The sequence below is a fragment of the Onychostoma macrolepis genome, chromosome 25 (assembly GCF_012432095.1).
Source record: "Onychostoma macrolepis isolate SWU-2019 chromosome 25, ASM1243209v1, whole genome shotgun sequence".
Taxonomy (NCBI): Eukaryota; Metazoa; Chordata; class Actinopteri; order Cypriniformes; family Cyprinidae; genus Onychostoma; species Onychostoma macrolepis.
The window spans coordinates 881,092-900,955 of record NC_081179.1 but is presented as its reverse complement, the minus strand read 5'-3'; the positions used below and the strand labels follow the sequence as shown (position 1 = coordinate 900,955).

General features: G+C 37.2%; 2 protein-coding genes across 4 annotated transcripts in view; both read left to right on the top strand.

The window, feature by feature from the left end:
• The first annotated feature begins 2,248 nt into the window (after window positions 1-2,248).
• Window positions 2,249-19,864, top strand: part of LOC131534707 (verrucotoxin subunit beta-like) — a 41,404-nt gene continuing 23,788 nt past the window's right edge. Inside the window, exons 1-3 of the mRNA XM_058767737.1 lie at window positions 2,249-2,300; window positions 2,462-2,510; window positions 2,878-2,972. Coding sequence (XP_058623720.1) covers window positions 2,879-2,972 — 94 coding nt within the window. The 5' untranslated portion in view covers window positions 2,249-2,300; window positions 2,462-2,510; window position 2,878. The remainder of the gene's footprint in view (window positions 2,301-2,461; window positions 2,511-2,877; window positions 2,973-19,864) is intronic.
• LOC131534708 (protein NLRC3-like) lies at window positions 8,466-14,522 on the top strand. 3 transcript variants are annotated; one of them, XM_058767739.1, is made up of 7 exons: window positions 8,466-8,525; window positions 9,372-9,458; window positions 10,114-10,236; window positions 10,654-10,732; window positions 11,401-11,452; window positions 11,606-11,654; window positions 11,990-14,522. In XM_058767739.1, the coding sequence occupies exons 1-7, from the start codon at window positions 8,501-8,503 to the stop codon at window positions 13,225-13,227; spliced, it is 1,653 nt and encodes a 550-aa protein (XP_058623722.1). In that variant the 5' UTR covers window positions 8,466-8,500; the 3' UTR covers window positions 13,228-14,522. The 3 variants fall into 3 exon arrangements, with proteins under 3 accessions (XP_058623722.1, XP_058623721.1, XP_058623723.1); XM_058767738.1 differs by having other exon boundaries at window positions 10,072-10,236; XM_058767740.1 differs by having other exon boundaries at window positions 8,516-8,622.

Sequence of the window (19,864 nt, the reverse complement as noted above, 5' to 3'; positions counted from 1 at the left end):
CAGTGTTAGTCAATGGTAGCATATACAATATTTGTCAGCAAGCTCAAACAGAAAAGAGATTGAACAAATGTAAAAGTTAAAGCAATGGCTTTTCTCTTTAATGGATAGCTGCATCTGCAGAACTCATTTCAGTCAAACTTCACTGTATTCACTACCAAATATTCTCCAGACTTTGAACAAGTCGTAATGTGTCGTAAGTGAAGCGGCTCCTATAGAAATCTACAAGTGCCGCTGACCATTTGGACTCTTTCAGTCCTTCTCTCTTCTTCTCCAGCAGCGACCCTTTTCTTTCCAGCTCATCAGATCTGCTTTGGTCGCTGCCTCTTTCGCGCTCTTCTTGCTCCAGTCGCTCTCCTCCGGGAACATCTCCTCCAGATCTTCAGCTGGACTGTGAATCTAACAGAGAGAAAGATGAAGAAGAAAGACGTGAGCTGCTTTCTCGTCTCAATCATTTCAGTCACAGATGATAAAATCTGGCGAATCATCATGTGTTCAGGAGGGTTGTTAATGGAAATATGGCACCGTGTCTTCAGCAAAGGGCTGATTTGGTTCTTCCATGTTGAAAATGTCAGCATTTGCTGATTAGGTATGTTTCGGAACATGGCTGCTGGTTTGAGCTGGTTTAAGCTGGTCCTTAACTGGTCCTAAGCAACTAGCTCCTGCTCATGATCAGCCAAGGACCAGTTCAAACCAGCAGCCGTGCTTCGAAACATACCTAACCAGTATATGCTGGTGTTTTCAACAGCATATAATAACAATGCATTTTATTTGTAATGTGCTTTTCTTAAACCCAGTGCATGACAATTAAAACAAAAACAACAAGAACAAAACAACAGTTAATTGAAAACAACTTTAATTCAATGCATCTTAACCAGCTTTTTAAAAAGTGTCCCAAAGTTGAAGCATTTCTGATGGTAGAAGGAAACACAGTCCATAGCTTGGGGGCTTTGAATGAAGGAGCTCTTTCTCCATGACATGAAGGTTGATGAAGTAAAAGAGAGAGAGCAGCATGGACTCCGTCAGCCAAGTGTAAAAGTTGTGCCACATAGATGCTAGCACCCCGCTAGCAGTTAGCTCAGTAACAGTCTAGTAGCCTAGTTTAGCTCCAGACATCCCCACGTTCTGTTGAACAACCACCAGTTGTTACAATATTCATTACACACAGTACAGTTAAGCAATATCAGAGGAAGAAGAATGTTGATTATCAGTTATCAAATGTGATTTTTAATTTCATAGCATTCAGGTTAAAAAGTTAATATTTAGTGACTAACATATTTTTGAACACAGTGTTTTTGCTCTGTATCGGCAATGACGTTATATTTAAAACATCAGTGCCATAACATTGCATTACAAGCAATTGCTTTAAGTGCATTCATGCCACCCCTGATCTGCATTAAACAGTCTGTGTAAATGCATCTAATGCCACTTCGGATGCATCTTCTATGTCACTTCTGCATTGCAAGCACGGATTGTGTTGATACTGATTTCATTTTCTTGGTAACAGCCCTAGAGTGTCTTATGTATCAAATGTATCAAAGAATTTAATAATGTATGGACATGGAAAACAATGTTGGGGGAAACAATCCAGAAAAAGTACAAAAAATCAGACAGCAAAGTCAATGTAGGTTTTAGTCCAATGCAATAACATTGACTATCACGTTCAGAATGAAGTGATTCTGGTGTCTACATGTAAACATCTCTAACATCTGTGTATTTAACACCTACTGTATTTTTGACACGTACTTTTTGCCATTCATATTACAATCAATGACCAAAAATAGTCCTCAAATTTACATATGAAAACATGATGATATAACAATTTGTTGAACAGATATGCAACAACAGAACAAAATACATTAAAAAAATCGAGTTTTTATTTTATTTTATTAGGCTATTATTATTATTTATTTATTGCAGAACTTGTAAAAACGTAAAAGAACAGGGAAAAAATAATGGATGTATTCTTACAAAGAACAGTCCTAAAAAAAAAAAAGAGTTTGCACATATCAAGTTATATTAAATAATATAATTCGTTTGCAAAAAAATAAAGCAAAAGCCGCGTCACTACGGCAAACGTGTGTGATGGGACACTCGCGAAGCTCAGACGCACATTAACGAAAAAAAAGTGAAAGCGGAGGTAAAACAGACACGAGAGGAGAAAACACACGGAAACAGCTCGAAGACGGATTATTTACTTTCCTCTTGAATGTGCAGAATGTCATTAAACTCAAGTGTGTGTTGATTAATGAACTCCAGGATTTCCAGCGGTGTGAATCAATCCTGATACAGCTTCACAAACGGTAATGAGATGCCTTCATTTAGCAAATTCTTCTCATTTTTCTAATAATAATGTGATGAATGTCAAACTGAATAATATGATAACTTATGTGATATCTTTCAAAAGAAGTAAACGTGTGGTAAATGCAGCTAAAGGGCTCTGGCTCTGTTTCTAACCTGACAGATTCCTGATGAGAAGTTCTTCATCTACACGACACAGAAAAATATTAAAGGTGCGACAGATATATTACTTATAATAAAAGATCTGAACTGTGCTAAAACTGAAGTCTTGTTGCTCCACAATAGGTTATTGGGTTCTTTCTGGCAACAGACAAGTGGGAAATTTTTATGGCATAACTTATATAAGAACAACTTTCTGTAGATGTATAGCATAAAACAGGCCTGTCTATGAAACCTCCAAATGTTGACTTTCAAACCCAAGCAGGATTCACTAAATGTGTTTTAGAACAGGATATAATCAATCAGGCTGATAATGATTTAATTTTCTTATTTTTGAGTAAATCCCGTTTAGCCGTTGTAGTCTGAAAAGCACCACTAAAGCAGTGTGTGAGATGAGTAAGTGGTGTGTGGTGTGTTCAGTATGGCTGCAGCAGGAGTGATTGAAACAGCAGCTCTAGGGAGACCCTTCCAGCTGGGGATGCTGTACGACTGCAGGAAAGATGCTCTCATACCAGGTACCACAACATTACTGCAGCACTTCATCTCAGACCAGGTCTCATCAACGTTTTCAGACTCCTGAAGCATGAAAAATCAAAACCTTTCATAATGAAAATGTTGGCAAAATATTGAAACAACTGAATTTGGTATTTCCAAATTCATAGGTATTTCCAAGAAAAAAACATCGTCTTATATTCGGGTCAATACGGTATATACTTTTGACGCATTCTAGGATTGTCTTGTTTGTGGCCTTGTTTCCAACTTCTTGAGTGTCCAAATTTCACATACATACATGGAGATCTGGAAAAGGATTGTTTATTGCAATTTTTATTCAAATCTTTGTCATCGCGTCTTAACTTCATTGCAGTCACTGATGCTCATTTCACTGGATCTGGTTATTGTTTCATAACTTTATGTGTGAATTGATCTAAAGTGGAATCATTCAAACTTCTTATACACATAAATATTGATTACACTGAATTAAAAGTATAGTTCACCCAAAAATTAAAATGAAATTACTTACCCTCATGTCGTTCCAAACCCCTAAGACCTTCATTAATCTTCAGAACACAAATTAAGATGTTTTGGATGAAATCTGAGAGCTTTCTGATCCTCCGTAGACAGCAAGGGTCCTACCACGTTCAAGGCCCAGAAAGGTACCAAAAACATCAACAATGTAGTCCATGTGACATCAGTGGTTCAAATGCAATTTTATGAAGTTATGAGAATACTTTTTGTCCGCAAAGAAAACAAATATAGCAAATTTATTAAAAATGTTCTTCTCTCACACGTCAGTTTTGGAGGCGCCTTCACGAGAGCACCACGATGCATGCGTGAGGCACTGCTGATGTGAGCCGGGATCCTCAGTTAGACAGCGTGACAGATGTCGTCTCATCGACTGAATATTCCAAACTTGCCAGCTGTGGCATGGCTATTTCCCAGATGATGCAGCACACGCTCTCCAGTTCTGTAGGCATCACTTGGCATTGACGACAAGAAATTTGTATAAAACTTAAGCAACAAAACTTACGCCTTTGTAACGGAAGCAAGCTAGTAAAGAGTTGTGTGTGTAAACCTCACTCCCCTGATCTCAAAAGAGGTGTGCTGGTGACAGGCTGTTGTCTTTAGCATTCACGTTAGTGTGCCCGCCTCCCATGCTGTAATCTTCGGTTAGAATCCTGCTCTGAGTGGGTCAGAGAACCACAGGGAACCTTTCATTTATTTATTTATTTATATTTACATTCAGCTCACCATGAGCAAATGATAACCTTTAACAACCATTGTTTAAAATCCAATGAATAATTTGTGAGGCAGAGAGGCTCTTGAATTTCAAAAGCACTTTTGATTGGTTTAAATTAATGGCGCATATCTAGCGTTTTTCCATGGGTGCTCGAGCCCCAGAGCACCCACGTGATCGGCGACTATGCTGTTTCTGGACATGGTACTTATAAAAAATAGTTCTATCATGACAACTCTCGGAGGGATTGGCATGGTAATGTACATGGCAATGTTAATGTATCTGGTCTTTATGGATTAGATCTGCTGCTGCTGCTGCTGCTGCTGCTGCTGCTGTGGCAGAACAAGTACTGAGACTTGCTAGTGGTAATACATCCAAAACAAGCTGCTGTAAGAAAAACTGCTGCTGCACATATAACATATATGAATAGCCCCCCAACAAAGCAAGAGACACAGAATGGACAACACAATTACAAGCAGGATAGACAAGACACCCCCCTAGAGCAGATCTATCGCCAAGACATATGTACAGCTGCTGCTCCGAAGAGCCATGTGAACCGCATGTATTACTATCTATGTGTGTGCCTGGGCTACCACGCCGACCAGACTAACTCTAATCAGACGTGCACTATTTGTAATATTCACAAGTGTTAACAAGAATATGCATTGCAAACTGATAGATAAGACCCCAGCACCCACCTAATATCACAAATTAGTCATTGATAACTGTCATTAATATAACAATATCTATAATAGTATAGAGGCATTAGTATTAATAAGCGCATGCTTTGAGTTACTATCGGCGTGTCCTCTTAGCGATTGCATGCTCTAGTCTAGACTGTGTTTGCTTCAGCTGAAGAAATGTTGATGCGTAATTGCTGCTGCTAATATGCTTGATATTTCGCTACCGCTTCAGGCCGCCATGTTTGCATCATCTCAAAGTTCCTGCCTCCCGCGTGCAATTAGTTCAGGGCAATATTAGCCATTATTGTTGTGCATTGTTCTGCACTTCGAATTTCTACCGGAATTAGTAGGCCATACGGAAATCTTTGGCATACTCGTTTCAACATCCTATGCTTTGGGACACACTTATTCTAATCTCACATACTATTTAGGATGGATAGTATGAACATTGGGATGCAGGGTTTTTGGTACCTTTCTGGGCCTTGAACGTGGTAGGACCCTTGCTGTCTATGGAAGATCAGAAAGTGCTCAGATTTCATCTAAAATATCTTAAATTGTGTTCGGAAGACTAACTAAGGTCTTAGGGGTTTGGAATGACAAGAGGGTGGGTAATTAATGACATAATTTTCATTGTTGGATGAACTATCCCTTTAAACACTTTTTCCTATTGCAGGAATCACGCTGTGGGATCCAGAAAAGCTCCAGCAGAGTTTACGAACCCGTCCCCAAATTAACACTGATTTCAAAGTCACGGCTTCAGACTCCATTGAGGAGAAGTCCAGCTTACTGGACATCGACGGATCTCTGAAACTCAGTCTTTTAGGTGGACTGGTCAATGTGACAGGAGCAGCCAAATATCTCAATGACACCAAGAAGTCTTTCAGACAGCAGAGACTGACTCTGCATTATCACTCAACCAGCAGGTTTGAAGAACTGACCATGAACCACTTGGCACCTGAAAATATAGTTCATCAGGATGTGTTTGATAATGATGCAGCGACACACGTGGTGACAGCAGTGCTGTATGGAGCAGACGCCTGCTTCGTGTTTGACAGAGAAGTGTCAGCAGATGAGGAAATAAACAAAGTAGAAGGAGAAGCAAAAGTGGCCCTTGAGAAACTCAAATACATTTCAGGAGATGCGAACGTCAGTCTGAAGATGAGTGACGCCCAGAAGAATGCAGTCCAGAAATTCACATGCACGTTTTATGGTGATTTCCAGTTACAGTTTAACCCAACCTCTTTTGAAGATGCACTGAAGGTTTTCACTGATCTTCCAAAACTGCTGGGAGAAAACAAAGAGCTGGCGGTTCCTGTGAGAGTTTGGCTTTATCCTCTGGACAAACTTCACTCTAGAGCTTCAAAACTTCAGAAGGACATCGCCATCAATCTAATCCAAGAAACTGAATCGGTGATTGAGAGTCTAAACACAGCTGAGATGAGATGCAGTGATCTTCTGAAAGACTCACCTGCTTCAACTTTTACTGTATTTTATAAAAGAATTCTGCAAATGAAGCAAAACTGCTATAAGTACAAACTGAGGCTCATGAAGAGACTCGGCTCTCTGCTGCCAAACATCCGTGGAGACGTGATTAAGGAAACAGCATTGAATGAACATGAGGAATCTCCTTTCAGTGTAAATGACCTGGCAGAATGGCTGAAAGAGAGAGAAAGAGAGTCTGACATCATTAAACCAGTCCTCAGACAGCTGAAAGATGCTAAGGCACAGGTGGAAGTCAACCTAGATGCTGTCTTGATGGATCTCGAAGTTGGAAATCTGGTCTGTTTCACATTCACATCATTGGACTGGACAGACGTGCTGCTGCTTCAACAAAAGGCCTATTTGAGTCCTTCAGCAAAAGGAAAATATGATGAGTACTGTCTTGATACAAAGCAAAAGTCTTGGCTCAGTCCTGAGATCCAAAAGACCATGAAGAGCAACTTGAAGACATTTAAGAACCTGATCGATTCAAAAGATCGTAAACCAGCCAAATTCATTGTGTCCTCGAGAGAAATGGAGAATAATCCAGGTTCCTGTATTCTGCTGTATGAAAGTGAATGTGATGAAGCTGTTTGCTTTATTCCTCCATCTAAACCAGTCTGTCCAGTCACTGAAGAGGTCACAGAAAACACTGTGGTTCTGAAGGTTCCTCCAGCGTGTCCTGATACAGTGGAGCTCAGATTACTGTATAAACCGAAGCAGGACTCAGTCTGGTCATCTAAACCTGTGATGAAGGATCAACACACAGTTACTCTGATTAATCTGAGAGCAGAGACTGAGTATGAGATCAGATGTGCAGCGCTGGGGAAACTCAACTACACCGTATACAGTGACGTCACTAAAGTTTTCACAGAGGTATGATGATCTTTCAACAAAAATCAGTTGAGAATGTGTACCTTATCTTGGATATTTGCAACATGTTAATTTGTATCAAATGGTTCTTTTAGGGAAGGAGCGGTATCAGTACTGGTGAGTCATATATTTCCTACCTATAAGTAGTTGTTAAACATGGTTAATTTAAGCTTGGAAGTGAACTTAAAGCTGTAACATGTAGTGGCAGTAGTGAAGCGCACGATGAAAAAGATTCCAAAAAAAGCCTTTAATGACAAATCCACACAATAAACAGGAGACCAACGGAGAGAAGCACAACCGCATAGCAATTACAAGAACGGACAAAGGAACAAATGAAAACACAGAGCTTGAATACAAACTCAGTAATCAGGGAGAACAGAAACACATGTGTAGGATTAATTAACAACCAAGGAGACTAATAGTGTGTTCAAGACTAATGTAAGTAGGAGGTGGGAATATCCGAGTTGAAATGTCCCACCTCCGACCTCAGTGTGTTCCTGTCAATCACACCGAAAGATGACGCTATGACTCAACAAAAACATTTGGTGTTCTGTCCATCATATCAAAATCTTAATTTTAAAAAAATTAAAGCAGTTCAAAAAGGTTCAGGCTCTCCCAAAATCGATTTATTGTCATTCGTTAACTATGTAACGTTAAAGACGTTAGCACAATATAGCTGTCTGTCTAGATTAGAAGTTATTGAACAAGCAAAAAAGTGAAAACAGGCATTCGCTGATACACAAATAACTCTTATAGTATATTTATTGTATATTGCACATTCGAACAATTTGTGCAGCAAAACACATAAAAGTTTCACATAAATCAGCTCCACACTATACTCGTTGGTTGCAGACACCTTGGAAATTCCGTCAAATGACGCATCTCGCTGAAGTCGAGGTTGATTGATCTGCCGGATGTCCGACTTGGAGCGGCATTCCAGATGTTATTTTCAAGTAGGAGGTGGGAACAATCCGAATTAGGAGGAGATGCCTGGAACTAGGGTTGGGTATCGTTTGTTTTTTTTTTCGATACCGGTGCCAAATCGATACTTTTAAAACGGTACCGGTGCCTAAACGGTGCCTGAACCGATACTTAAAAATAATAAAAAATAAAAATTACCAATTAATAATTGGATTGGCCATTAGAACTAAACACACGATGTCTTTTTTATTCATACTGGATGCCAGAGGGCGCACTCGCACAAAAAAACCACATATCCAGTCACAGAAGTAGCAGAACTCATGAAGCTCCAGGAGATCCCCAATATGGACAAATGCATTGCTATGGATGTAACGGAGGTAAACAAGATATAAACGTTTTGATTGATAAAACAAATACAATAAACACTCGACTACGACAATATATAGTTTATCTGTGTTATTCAAGCCATCTCAGGTATTTTCATAATTAAGTATATTTATAATTCATTGCCAATCGATGTATTAGTAGCTTATGGAACATATTTTCTGCCTCATTCTGTGACAAGAAGCTACATCAGATCACAAAAGGAAGCATTTAACTGGTGTTGTGGACTAAAAAGGTTATAATGTTCTCTTTTGTTGGACAACAGGTTTAAAAACGTGAATACAAGATCATTTTAGCTTTTGGCATTTTAATTTAAGAATGTTTAGCTTAGCTAGTTAATGGAGGGCTACCTGCTGCCGTCAGAGCAAGAGTAATTACTGCATTCACGCGCTCCTCGGATGCTCTCATTTCTCGAGTTTTTAAGTCGGAATGTGAAAACAGCACGCTCGCGTTACTACAAAGATTTGTTGGACTTGTATTATTAGAGCTTTCCGTGAGTTCACGTGCATTTTCTCAGTCAGGAAATTACAATTTCACGTGCGGTGCCGGTGATGATGCTTCTTACGTTCGTTTTGGAGAAACAAAGGACAAATATTTCAATCGATCGCTCAGGCATGGCACCGAAATCTCTGTTCTGATTCGGTTCTAGTACATACCAGTTACATAGGTACCGGTGCCTTATTGGTACCGGGTTTCGGTACCCAACCCTACCTGGAACACACCATAACTAAGGAACTTAGGCAGGCAAATGGAAACAGGCAGAAAACAAACCAAAACAGAACATGCCTGTGAGAAAAGTGAGATGTATTTACAAAGATAGATGTATTTGTGTGTTGCAGGCATTAACTTTGAAGGAGACGGTCACTCGACTATCTTTACCAGCACTGAGGGTCGTTCGTCTCCAGCAGTTTCTGAATCTTCTCAGTGTATGTGCCTATTTTTCCTAAAAAATGTCATTTTGAGGGTGAGATTACAGTTCTAGATCAATAAACTTATGTTGCAGACATAATTTCAGTGGCTTACTCATTCATTGTAAACATATGTCATGTATGTCATGTCCCTTTCCAATGTCTTTGCACATGTCAAAACACCACCATTTATCTGCATGTTAAGGCTTTGCATGATATTAGATGTAACTTTGCACAGACAAGTTCAGTGCGACAAGTCCTATGTCAATAGAGCTTAAACCAAACCAAAAATAATATTTTACTCATTGTTCCAAACCTGTATTACTTACTTTCTTCTGTGGAATATAGAAAATATTTGAAGAGCATTGGAAATCAATAACATTGGACATTGACATTCATTGCATGATATGAACGCTATTATGAGTGTTATTTCCAAATAACACTGAGGCATTTTTCTAAATATCTTTGTATTTCAAAGAAGAAAGTAAGTCATACAGGTTTTAATGACATGAGGGTGAGTAAATGAAGTCTGTTTATTTGCAGATCAAATATTAAAAACAATGACACTACATAGAAAAAGTGATAATTGGTTAAGAATATTGGCCAAACTGTCTTCTGTGTCTATCTCTAGTTTCGAAACCAACTGCAAAGCTCACAAAACATGCATTTCCAGGTTCTTGGAGGAGATCACCTGATGACCAAAACAGGCAATTTATACATGACTGGATGACTAACACCAGAGCAACGGACTCTCAAAAGCACACGAGCAACACTTCAGTCAGTGACTCTGGAATAGGTGAGAATGGTGGGACGCAAAAGGGGTATGAGACACATGCAATAAGGGATAAGGGATGCACTGCCCTTAAAAAAATAAGGGATGCACTACCCTTTACTGTATGTGGCTCAAAAATCATTTTAATGCATATCCTATTATTTCCAAAATAGCTTCTTATAATAGCAACTTTAAACCATAGTTTTTAATGTAGAATTGTTCAATAATGAAACCATTCCTAAACAGAAATATCTCTGACCACCTGTGCACTGTTAAAGACAAACATTAACATGCATTCAATTGCATTGCATTGCATGCCAATCAAATAATACTTAAACTTTTTTATATTTTATATCCCATGAACACATTTAAAAAAAAAAAAGAAAAACAAGACAAAAAAAAAAAAAAACGTTTTTATCTTCTTGTGCCCATTTGAAACAGAAGAATCTTCTACAAGACCAGATGAGAAGACCAGTGATCCTGCATGGAGACCACACACACATGCAAGTAAAGGCATAAGGTGGGAGAGTCCTGTTATATTTTACAGTTATATGTGTAAACATCCTGAAGACAGCCCTGTTTCACCAAATTAGGCATGCTTCCATAATTTGCTATTTATGTTCATCAAGTTTTATGAAGCTTTTGTGAAAGGCTTAAAATACACAGGTACATTTTGAAAGGGTGAATATGTGAGAATTTATAGACCAGATGCAGATCAGCGAAGAGATATTGAGGCGGCAAGAAATAAACATGAGGGATCAGGAAAGTTGGGTGATGTTTCCCTTCTCATTGGAAGTGTTACAAATGTTGCTTTCATGTTTCTTTTTGCTGGTGCCTTTAGAAAATATCAAAACTGAGGTGTGACCTCATTGTATATGTGAAGCATTTAAAAACTGAAAAGGAATTTTAACAAAATAGTCAACATAATAGCAAACTATAAGGTTATCAGCTAATAGTCAAAGTTATGTAGCTCCTTCAAACAGAGAAACACAAAATGTGTCTATATGAAAGTGCTGTGTATGCTATATATATATATATGTATATGTATGTATGTATGTATGTATGTATCATGTATCATATGTATTCATGGATAACAAGTAGTATATTTTGTCATTATAAATACTAATGTGACTTAAGAGCTACACATACTGCTGGATTCATCATTACAGAAATTATATTTACTTGTAGAAAGAGCTGCCCACAGTCAAGGAATCATGAACAAGATCATACCACTAACAAGGTATTGTACAGCATGTGTTTTTAGAGAGCTGTGTTTTAATAATGATAATTTAAAGCCTACTCCTGGATTTAACCTTAAAATAAGATATTTGATTGCCATTTAGTCTCTCATAGTGGAGTTTCTGTGTCTGTTTGATTATATTGTTTATTGTAGCAGAAATCCATGATCAGTCCAGAGAGCAGCAGACAGAGTCGCTCCGCAGGTAACCAATAACATGTGATTTATGTTAATACATGTGAACTGAGGTTTTGTTCATCTGTAGAGAGTCTAAATTAATTATTGAATCTTATTTCTTATATTCATCCACTTTATGAAAACACAAACATATTTGTCTTATTACTGTTCCAGTCATTTATTCAAACTCTTGTAGTTTAGAAATGTCCATCTAGTTCAATGAGAGTTTGTGTTTTACAGTATGTTCCCTAAATACTAGAAAAATCCTTAATGCATACTCATTATATATGTAAATGAAATGTTAATGATACACATGTAACAGAAAAGCAAGTGAAAGTTATTGAATTGTGTTTGTCTCAATAGAATCAGTGTCCTCAACAAAGATGTTCAAACTGAGACTGAAGGAGGAGTTTCAGTATCTGAATGAAGAAATATATTCTGGAGAAAGACAAAAACTGAATGATGTCTTCATTGAACAGCACGTCACCGAGGACCCTGATTCTCACATCAGTGATGACAGACAGATCATGCGCAGAAACATGTTTGAAGGCCAGCATATCAGGAGCGTGTTGATGAAGGGAGATGCTGGAACTGGAAAAACCGTGACTGTGCAGAAGTTCATCCTGGACTGGGCTGAAGAGAAATCAAACACTCATATCGATTATATATTTCCAATACCTTTTCAGAAGCTGAGCATTATCAGAGAGACGCTGAAGAAGTGCAGCTTCATGGAGCTTCTGCAGCAATGCTTTGAAAACACTGAAGATCTGAAACCTGACTCTGACAGAATCATGCTGGTCTTTGATGGACTCAATGAGTTTAATCTTCCTCTGGATTTCCAAAACACAAAGAAGATTACTGATATACATGATCCAGCCTCAGTCTCTGATCTACTGACAAACCTGATCATGAGAAATCTGCTTCCTAACGCTCAGATCTGGATCACCAGCAGACCAGCGGCAGCCAATCAGATTCCTGATGGATTCATTGATCGTGTGACAGAGATCCAGGGCTTTAATGATCAGCAGAAGGAGGAATATTTCAGAAAGAGCATCAGTGATCAGAGAATGAGTGATAAAGTCATCCGTCACATCCAGACGTCACCCCGCATCAGCAGCATGTGTTATTTACCAGATTACTGCAGAATCATCGCAGCGATTCCTGAGAAGATGTTCAGAACAGACAGTGATGATTTCCCCAAGACTCTCACTCAGATGTACAGCAGACTCCTGTTAGCTCAGACTGAACTGATGCGAGAGAGAAGAGAGAGCATCGTAGCTCTGGGGAGAATAGCGTTTCATCTGCTGGAGAACAGAAACTCTCTCTTCTGTTATGAACACTTAAAGAAATGTGGCATTAGAGATGAAAGTGATCTGATACGCTCATCAATCATAAAGAAGACTGAAGACAAAAGCAAGCGTAAATTACTCTGTTTTGTGAATCACAGAACACAGGAGTTTCTGGCAGCTTTATATGTGACTGAAGTCATTAATGTGAATAATAAGCTCCAGCTCAGAGATCTGTCCAGTCTGAAGCTTGACTACGGAGAGCGGTGCTTCACAGACTGCTATGAACACCAGAAAGTGATGAAAACACTTTAGAAAGACAGATGGATCTCTTCTTCTGCTTTTTACTGGGTTTGTCGCTGGAGTCCAGTCAGAGAGCTTTAAAAGACCTCCTGAAACAGAGAAGAAGCTCTTCATCCAGTCAAGAGGCAGTTAAACACATCAAAACACTGATCATGAAGTCTTCTGTAGAAAATACAGACAAACGCCGTCTCCTGTTTGATGCTCTGAAAGAGCTGGATGAACGAGATTTAATCCAGGAAATAAAAACACAGCTGAAATCTGGACTCAGACTCTCTCCTGATCAGATGTTAGCTCTGATGAACTCAGAAGAACAGCAGATTCAGTCACAACGATCAGAGGATCTGAGGCTGATGAAGGGGAATCAAGGATTGAGTGATTCGTGCATCACTGGCCGGTCATTCATTTGAAACTCAGATCATTTCACAGTGATTTTATAGATAATAATTAGTTGTTTGGTGAGCACATTTTCTCCCTCTATAAGTAATAAACATGATTCCCGATGTCTTAAGGTCACAAGTTGAGAGCGAGACTGCCATTAAATCATTGATTGAGATTATATATGAAAAATTCAGTGTGATTACATCAAGGTGTGAAACGTGAACTTTTAAAGATTTTGGATTTTTGCTTTAAGATGTGACATTTGAACTTGTGTTAAATATCTGTGTACTTTTTTATTTTGTGTGTATCAAGATAAACTTCAAAAGATAACAAAATGTCAATCATTTTTATATACTGAATAATAGCATAAACTGAAGAAATTCAACATTGTGATGGATCAGAGCTCAAAGGATTGAAGTCTGTCACCATTTTACACATTTTGTGTTTTAGATGTAAAAACAATCCTCGTATTCATATGTTTAGCAGTCTTTTAAAACAATTATAAAAGCTGATAATAATAATAAAATTAAAGGCCGAGTCAAATTTCTTAACCTAGATTTAAGGTTAAGTGAACACTTGAGGAGCCAAATGAGGACAAACTATTTCAAGACCCTTGTACATGACATTTGTTTCCCAGCTGAATGATTTAAATCAGTCTGATTTGACTGTAAACTCAGTCCATCAGTTTGCTCATGAGTAATGATGATTAGCTGGTGTAAACACACTCACCTGTATCACCTGTGTGCGGTTTAACAAATGAAATCATCAGAAACACATGATCAGCGCTCAATATGATGTTGAACTCATGAATGACCAGCAGATGGAGCTGTTGCTCAGAATAAAAACACACACATGGTCACGTGACATCAGATAAAACACATCAGGGGCCTGTTTCATAAAACAAGTTTACCAAATAAACCAGGCTTATTTCAGTGAGTCTGACTTATTTTGAATCAAATCAACTGACAGTAAGTCAGACTAACTGAAATAAACCTGGTTTAATCTTGATAATCTTGATTTATGAAACAGGCCCCCGGTCTGAGAAACAATCCTGAATGAACATGAGAAAATACAACACTCAACATAATAGCAAACTATATGGTTATCAGCTAATAGTCAAAGTTATGTAACTCCTTCAAACAGAGAAACACAAAATGAATCTATATGAAAGTGATGTGCATGATATATAGATAGAGAGGTATATATATATATATATATATATGAATATGTTTTATATCATTATATTCATGTATTCATTTTATTACTACAATTCTCAATATTCATACATGGTAATAGGAAACGTTGGTCTACTCATTAACCTTGTCATGTTTGATGATTCTCAGTGTTAGTAGAGATCTGAATATCACTGTCTAAAGTTTTATATGCACACACACATTCTTTTTTTTAATCATCCACATGTTAAATGGAGCTGAAAACTTCTTGAATGATCTGAAAGTCAATGTTTACACATGCGACAGAGTTTTAAAACAGGTGTTTTCAAACATTTTCCTTCAGTGAAAAAATGTACTAGGAAATTGTCTTGTTTTTCATGTTCTGTCTGCATATTTACTTTACCTGTGAAACTGATCTTTCATAATATGTATGCATTATCATCTCACAAAACAGAATAGAACCATATCCATACCTTTCTCATTTAACTGACTTAAACTGCTCAGACTACTCTTATAAATTCATCAAAATAAATTAATCTAAACAGCCACAGGTGAAGAACATTACCTGTCACTATTTTTGTTCTTAGTTTGAAGAAAAGTTTCTTCTTTTGACAGTGAGTGTATTCCTATTCCAACAAACAGATGTCAGATCAATCAAATGTAAGCTGGCTAATACAGCCATACTAGCTCAAATGAGTTAAATGTGTGTTCCTCTTATCAGTTAAAATGTAGTCTGATGTCTATTATTTATTTTATTTTTTAATTCAGTGATTTTAACTTTTGATTTAGTGTTTTTAATGCTTTAAAGAGCCATTTTAGATTGCAATGTTTTAATGTTCTAATAACCATAAAAGGTGCAGCTGTCATAAATGGTCATAAATGGCTGCATGGCTAGAAACTTCTGATCAACTAAACGCACAAGTAGCAACTATGTTAAAATGTCATTAGCCTATTTTGGGCACAATACATTAAATACAGTTGGTTGTAGCCTATTTTTTATTTATTTGATTATTTAAGGTGTATTTTCTGTATACTTTTATTTTTGGACTAATGATAAAGTCAACTAATTGTATGTGCGTTCCTATTGGTCAGTGTTAGAGGAGCTCAGCTTAGCCGGACAGTTAGCCTGCTCCTGACCAGGGGTGCGTTTCCCAAAAGCATCGTTAGCCAACTATGGTCGCAAGTTCCGTCGTTATCAGCATAGTTCAACGATTCGGTGTTTCCCGAAACCATGGTTCAAACGAACTTCGCAATCAGCGTCACAAACTTACGTGGTTGGAACTGCAGCTCTCGACCTGTGGTTAGAAGCATAGTTTCTTGTTAATAATATATACGGGCTTAAATAATATGCTCTTGGGCACAACAAGCAAGCTAACATGCAATACTATCTGTATCTTCCATTCTATCTAAATATAAAATGCATTTTAATTATGTATTTTTGCGCGTCCTTTGTAATCACCATTTTTTAAAAGTGCGCATGTGCATAAATGCCTAAGAAAACCCCGGAGTATGACATATGAGGGAACCTGCGATTAATCAAACATCAAATAAAGCACAATGACAGGGAACAAAAAATAGTAAATTAGTCAGTAGGTGCCATGCTCAATACAGCAGCATTTTAGAGAGCTCTAATCAGTTAAATAGCAGAAGTTATTCCTCCAACACATGCGTGTGACGTCTTAACAATGGTCCTATGTTGCTGAACCAATGTGGATCAAACGACGGAGATGCGACCATGTTCGGGAAACAGTCGTGACTAGCTAGTTCATTTCCAAAACAATGCATCGTACTATGGTGGTTAATCAGCGAGTTATGTCGTTGTTCGGGAAACGCACCCCAGGTTAGTTTGCCAGCATAAGTTGCCACAGTGACTGAGCTTGAGCTATGGTAATTTTGCTTTCAGAAACCAAATCAAGTCAGAATTACTGATATAAGCCTGGTTTATTTGGTAAACTTGTTTTATGGAACAGGCCCCAGGAATTGAACTTGAGACCAATGGGTTAAAACATTGTACTGACATTAAAATAAGTGATTCATTTTAACTGCAAAGCATTCCCAAAATATTTTTAAATATATTTCCAAAATTATTTGAAAAATAGGTAAGTGTTTTTGAAATAATGGTATCTGAAGATCTAAAGGATTTTTTTAGCCACAATTGTTTTGCATATTTGTTTATTTAGCCATATGGAGCCTATCGACCTTGCCAGTGAAAATAGGCAAAATCAGCCTATTTACATTTCTTTGGCATCATCGTCTCACATCACTTTTTTTTTTTGCTTTTTTTTTTTTTTTAATTGAATGGTGTTTCTTGACAAAAGTGTTTTTGCTAATTAAAGATGTAGTATTTATTATGTTGATTTGAGATTTTTCAATAACCAGTTTTGCCCTTGCATATCCAACAAGATGCAATAATACATTTTCAGTTGAATTGCAAATGTTTAAGACATTAATGTTTCATTAATTTACAGAATAAATAATCATTTAAAGAGGTTGTAAATTAAAAGGTCAAAATAATAATACAGAGATAAAATAAAAATGTATTGTGTTTATTATACACTTCAGTTGTTTTGAATAATAACACTTGCAGTCAAACAGAAACTTTGTTTTGTAGAGTTCTGTTGAGTCCAGCTGAGGACCTCAGAGTCAAAGAGTCATGGTGAAACAGAACTGTGCACAAACTCCAAATCTGACATGAAAACACCAGTAAAGCAAAAACAGAATAACAGACTGAAGTTTCACAATATCAGCTGATTTTTAATAAACAGTTGTATTTAATAAAATTGAAGCTCTGTTGTTTTGCCTTTTATGATATTGTACTGTTGTTCATATATTTTATTGTGCTTTAAGCTCGAAATCTATATTCCGTTATGCCTGCCTTGGAGCAACACCATCAATACAAGCCAAAAAAAACTTTTTAGTTGCTAAACAGTCATTTGCTGGCTTTAGATAGAAAAAGCAGAATTATTTTTCACAACTGCAGCATGTCACAATTTTACACTTCTCTCCAGTGTGCTGAATCAACACCTGACAATTTGGACAGACATAAAATGATGGACATTGAATGTTTTCAACTTTTTTTCAGTGTGATCATTGGACAGTATCTCAGGATATCTAGTTCAGTTTGGGTACAATTATCATCGTCACACCAGTCAGCACGTGGACGGTGTCCTTTCCATTCTCTGTCACACTGCCAGCAGAACTCAGACTCTTCCAGTCCTCGCTGAGCATAATATACATTGTACACAGAGATTAGAAGAGTCTGCCCTTTCACTGTAGGTGCCACAACCAAGACACTGCATACACAAACATGAGAAAGACAGTGTGATGGAGAAAATAATAAAAACAAACAGTTCAGCCGTAGTTTTATTGATGAAGCAACAGTGTGGCATATGCAGCAGTATGTGAGGATCAGTGTTGGGGAAAGTTACTTTTAAAAGTAATGCATTACAATATTGTGTTACTCTCTAAAAAGTAACTAATTGCATTACTTAGTTACTTGTTATGGAAAGTAATGCGTTACATTAATTTTGCACCACTTTTTTCTCTCTGGGCTGGCCTGGGCTTGCTTGCTTGTTTTTTGTTTCGTCTGATCATGAGGGCATTGATGCTGCTGCGCTAATGCACGCATCTACTTGACTTGCAGTACCTTAAAGGCCTGGGTATTCTTCATTTTTAAGCTCTGCTCCGTCTTACGTAAACTGGGATCGCAAGCTTTTCAAAGCCATACTACTTTGTATTTGTGTTACATATAATATCCATGTATATAATATCCTTTATTTACAGTGCTGTGAAAATCTTTTTGCCCCCTTCCTTTTTATTTATTTATTTATTTTTTTTGCATATTTGTATATGTATCAAACTTAAAAGATTCAGATCATCAAACAAATTGCAATATTACACAAATATAATGCAAGTAAATACAAAATGCAGTTTTTAAATGATGATTTTATTTATTAAGGGAAAAAAGCTGTCCAAACCTACCTGGCCCTACGTGAAAAAATAATTGCCCCCTCCTATTAAATCATGAAAGAACTGTGATTAACCACATTATTTTAGAAAGCTGAGTTAAATTTCACGAGCCAAACCCAGGCCTGATTACTGCCAGACCTGCTGAATCAAGAAATCACTTAAATAGAACCTGTCTGACAAAGTGAAGCATGCTTAAAGAGCAAACAGGGTTATCTTTGTGTAATATTAAAATTAGTTTGTTGATCTGAATCATTGAAGTGGGATAAATATGCAAAAAATAAAAAACAGGAAGGGGACAAAAACTTTTTCACACCACTGTGTATATGTATATATGTATGTGTATATGTATATATACTGTATATATGTGTGTGTGTGTATATATATATATTACAGCATGTCAGTTATATAATCACTTGCGGTAATCTCTTTACAGTTTTTTTTTTTCAATTGCTGACAAGCATTTACCAATACTTAAAGTACTTTTTTTCTAAACTCTTAACACAGCAACACACCTACATCACACAATTAGCCAAATAGTTAATAATCTGGCCAAAACCACATTTTGTTAAATAAATACAAACTCTCATTTTATACATTTTTCTACTAACTCTATCAAAAAACAGCAAACCCGATTCAAAATCGAGTCATTCGGTCAAACTAGTTTCTTTCCAACAGAAGCATATAGTCAATCATAGCACCGTGACTGTCAAAATACTAACAGTTGATGGCTTTACAAAAACTGCATTACTTTTCATGTTTCAGTTCTACCTGCATATAATAGACTATATAAAAATCCATAGTTTTTTTGTAATTTAGCCTTCAGTTTACCTTCAGCTGAAACCTATTTTACATTTTTAAGTGTTGAATGTGTTTGTTCTTGGCAACATACTATCTAAAACTGAATGAGTCGTTTCTTTATAGAATGTACAATAGACAAAAATAAGGTCCCCTATGCAGATTCAGTTGGAACCTTGATTGAAATTGCTTTCCAGTGGGTGAGGGGTGTATGTGGCTGGTAGCTGATGCCAGGGATCAATAAAAATTACAACATACATGGCCTTTGGTTAATATGCAAGCTTGTTTCCATCACAGAATAAAAAAGTAAAAACAGTAACTGTGACCTTTTTATC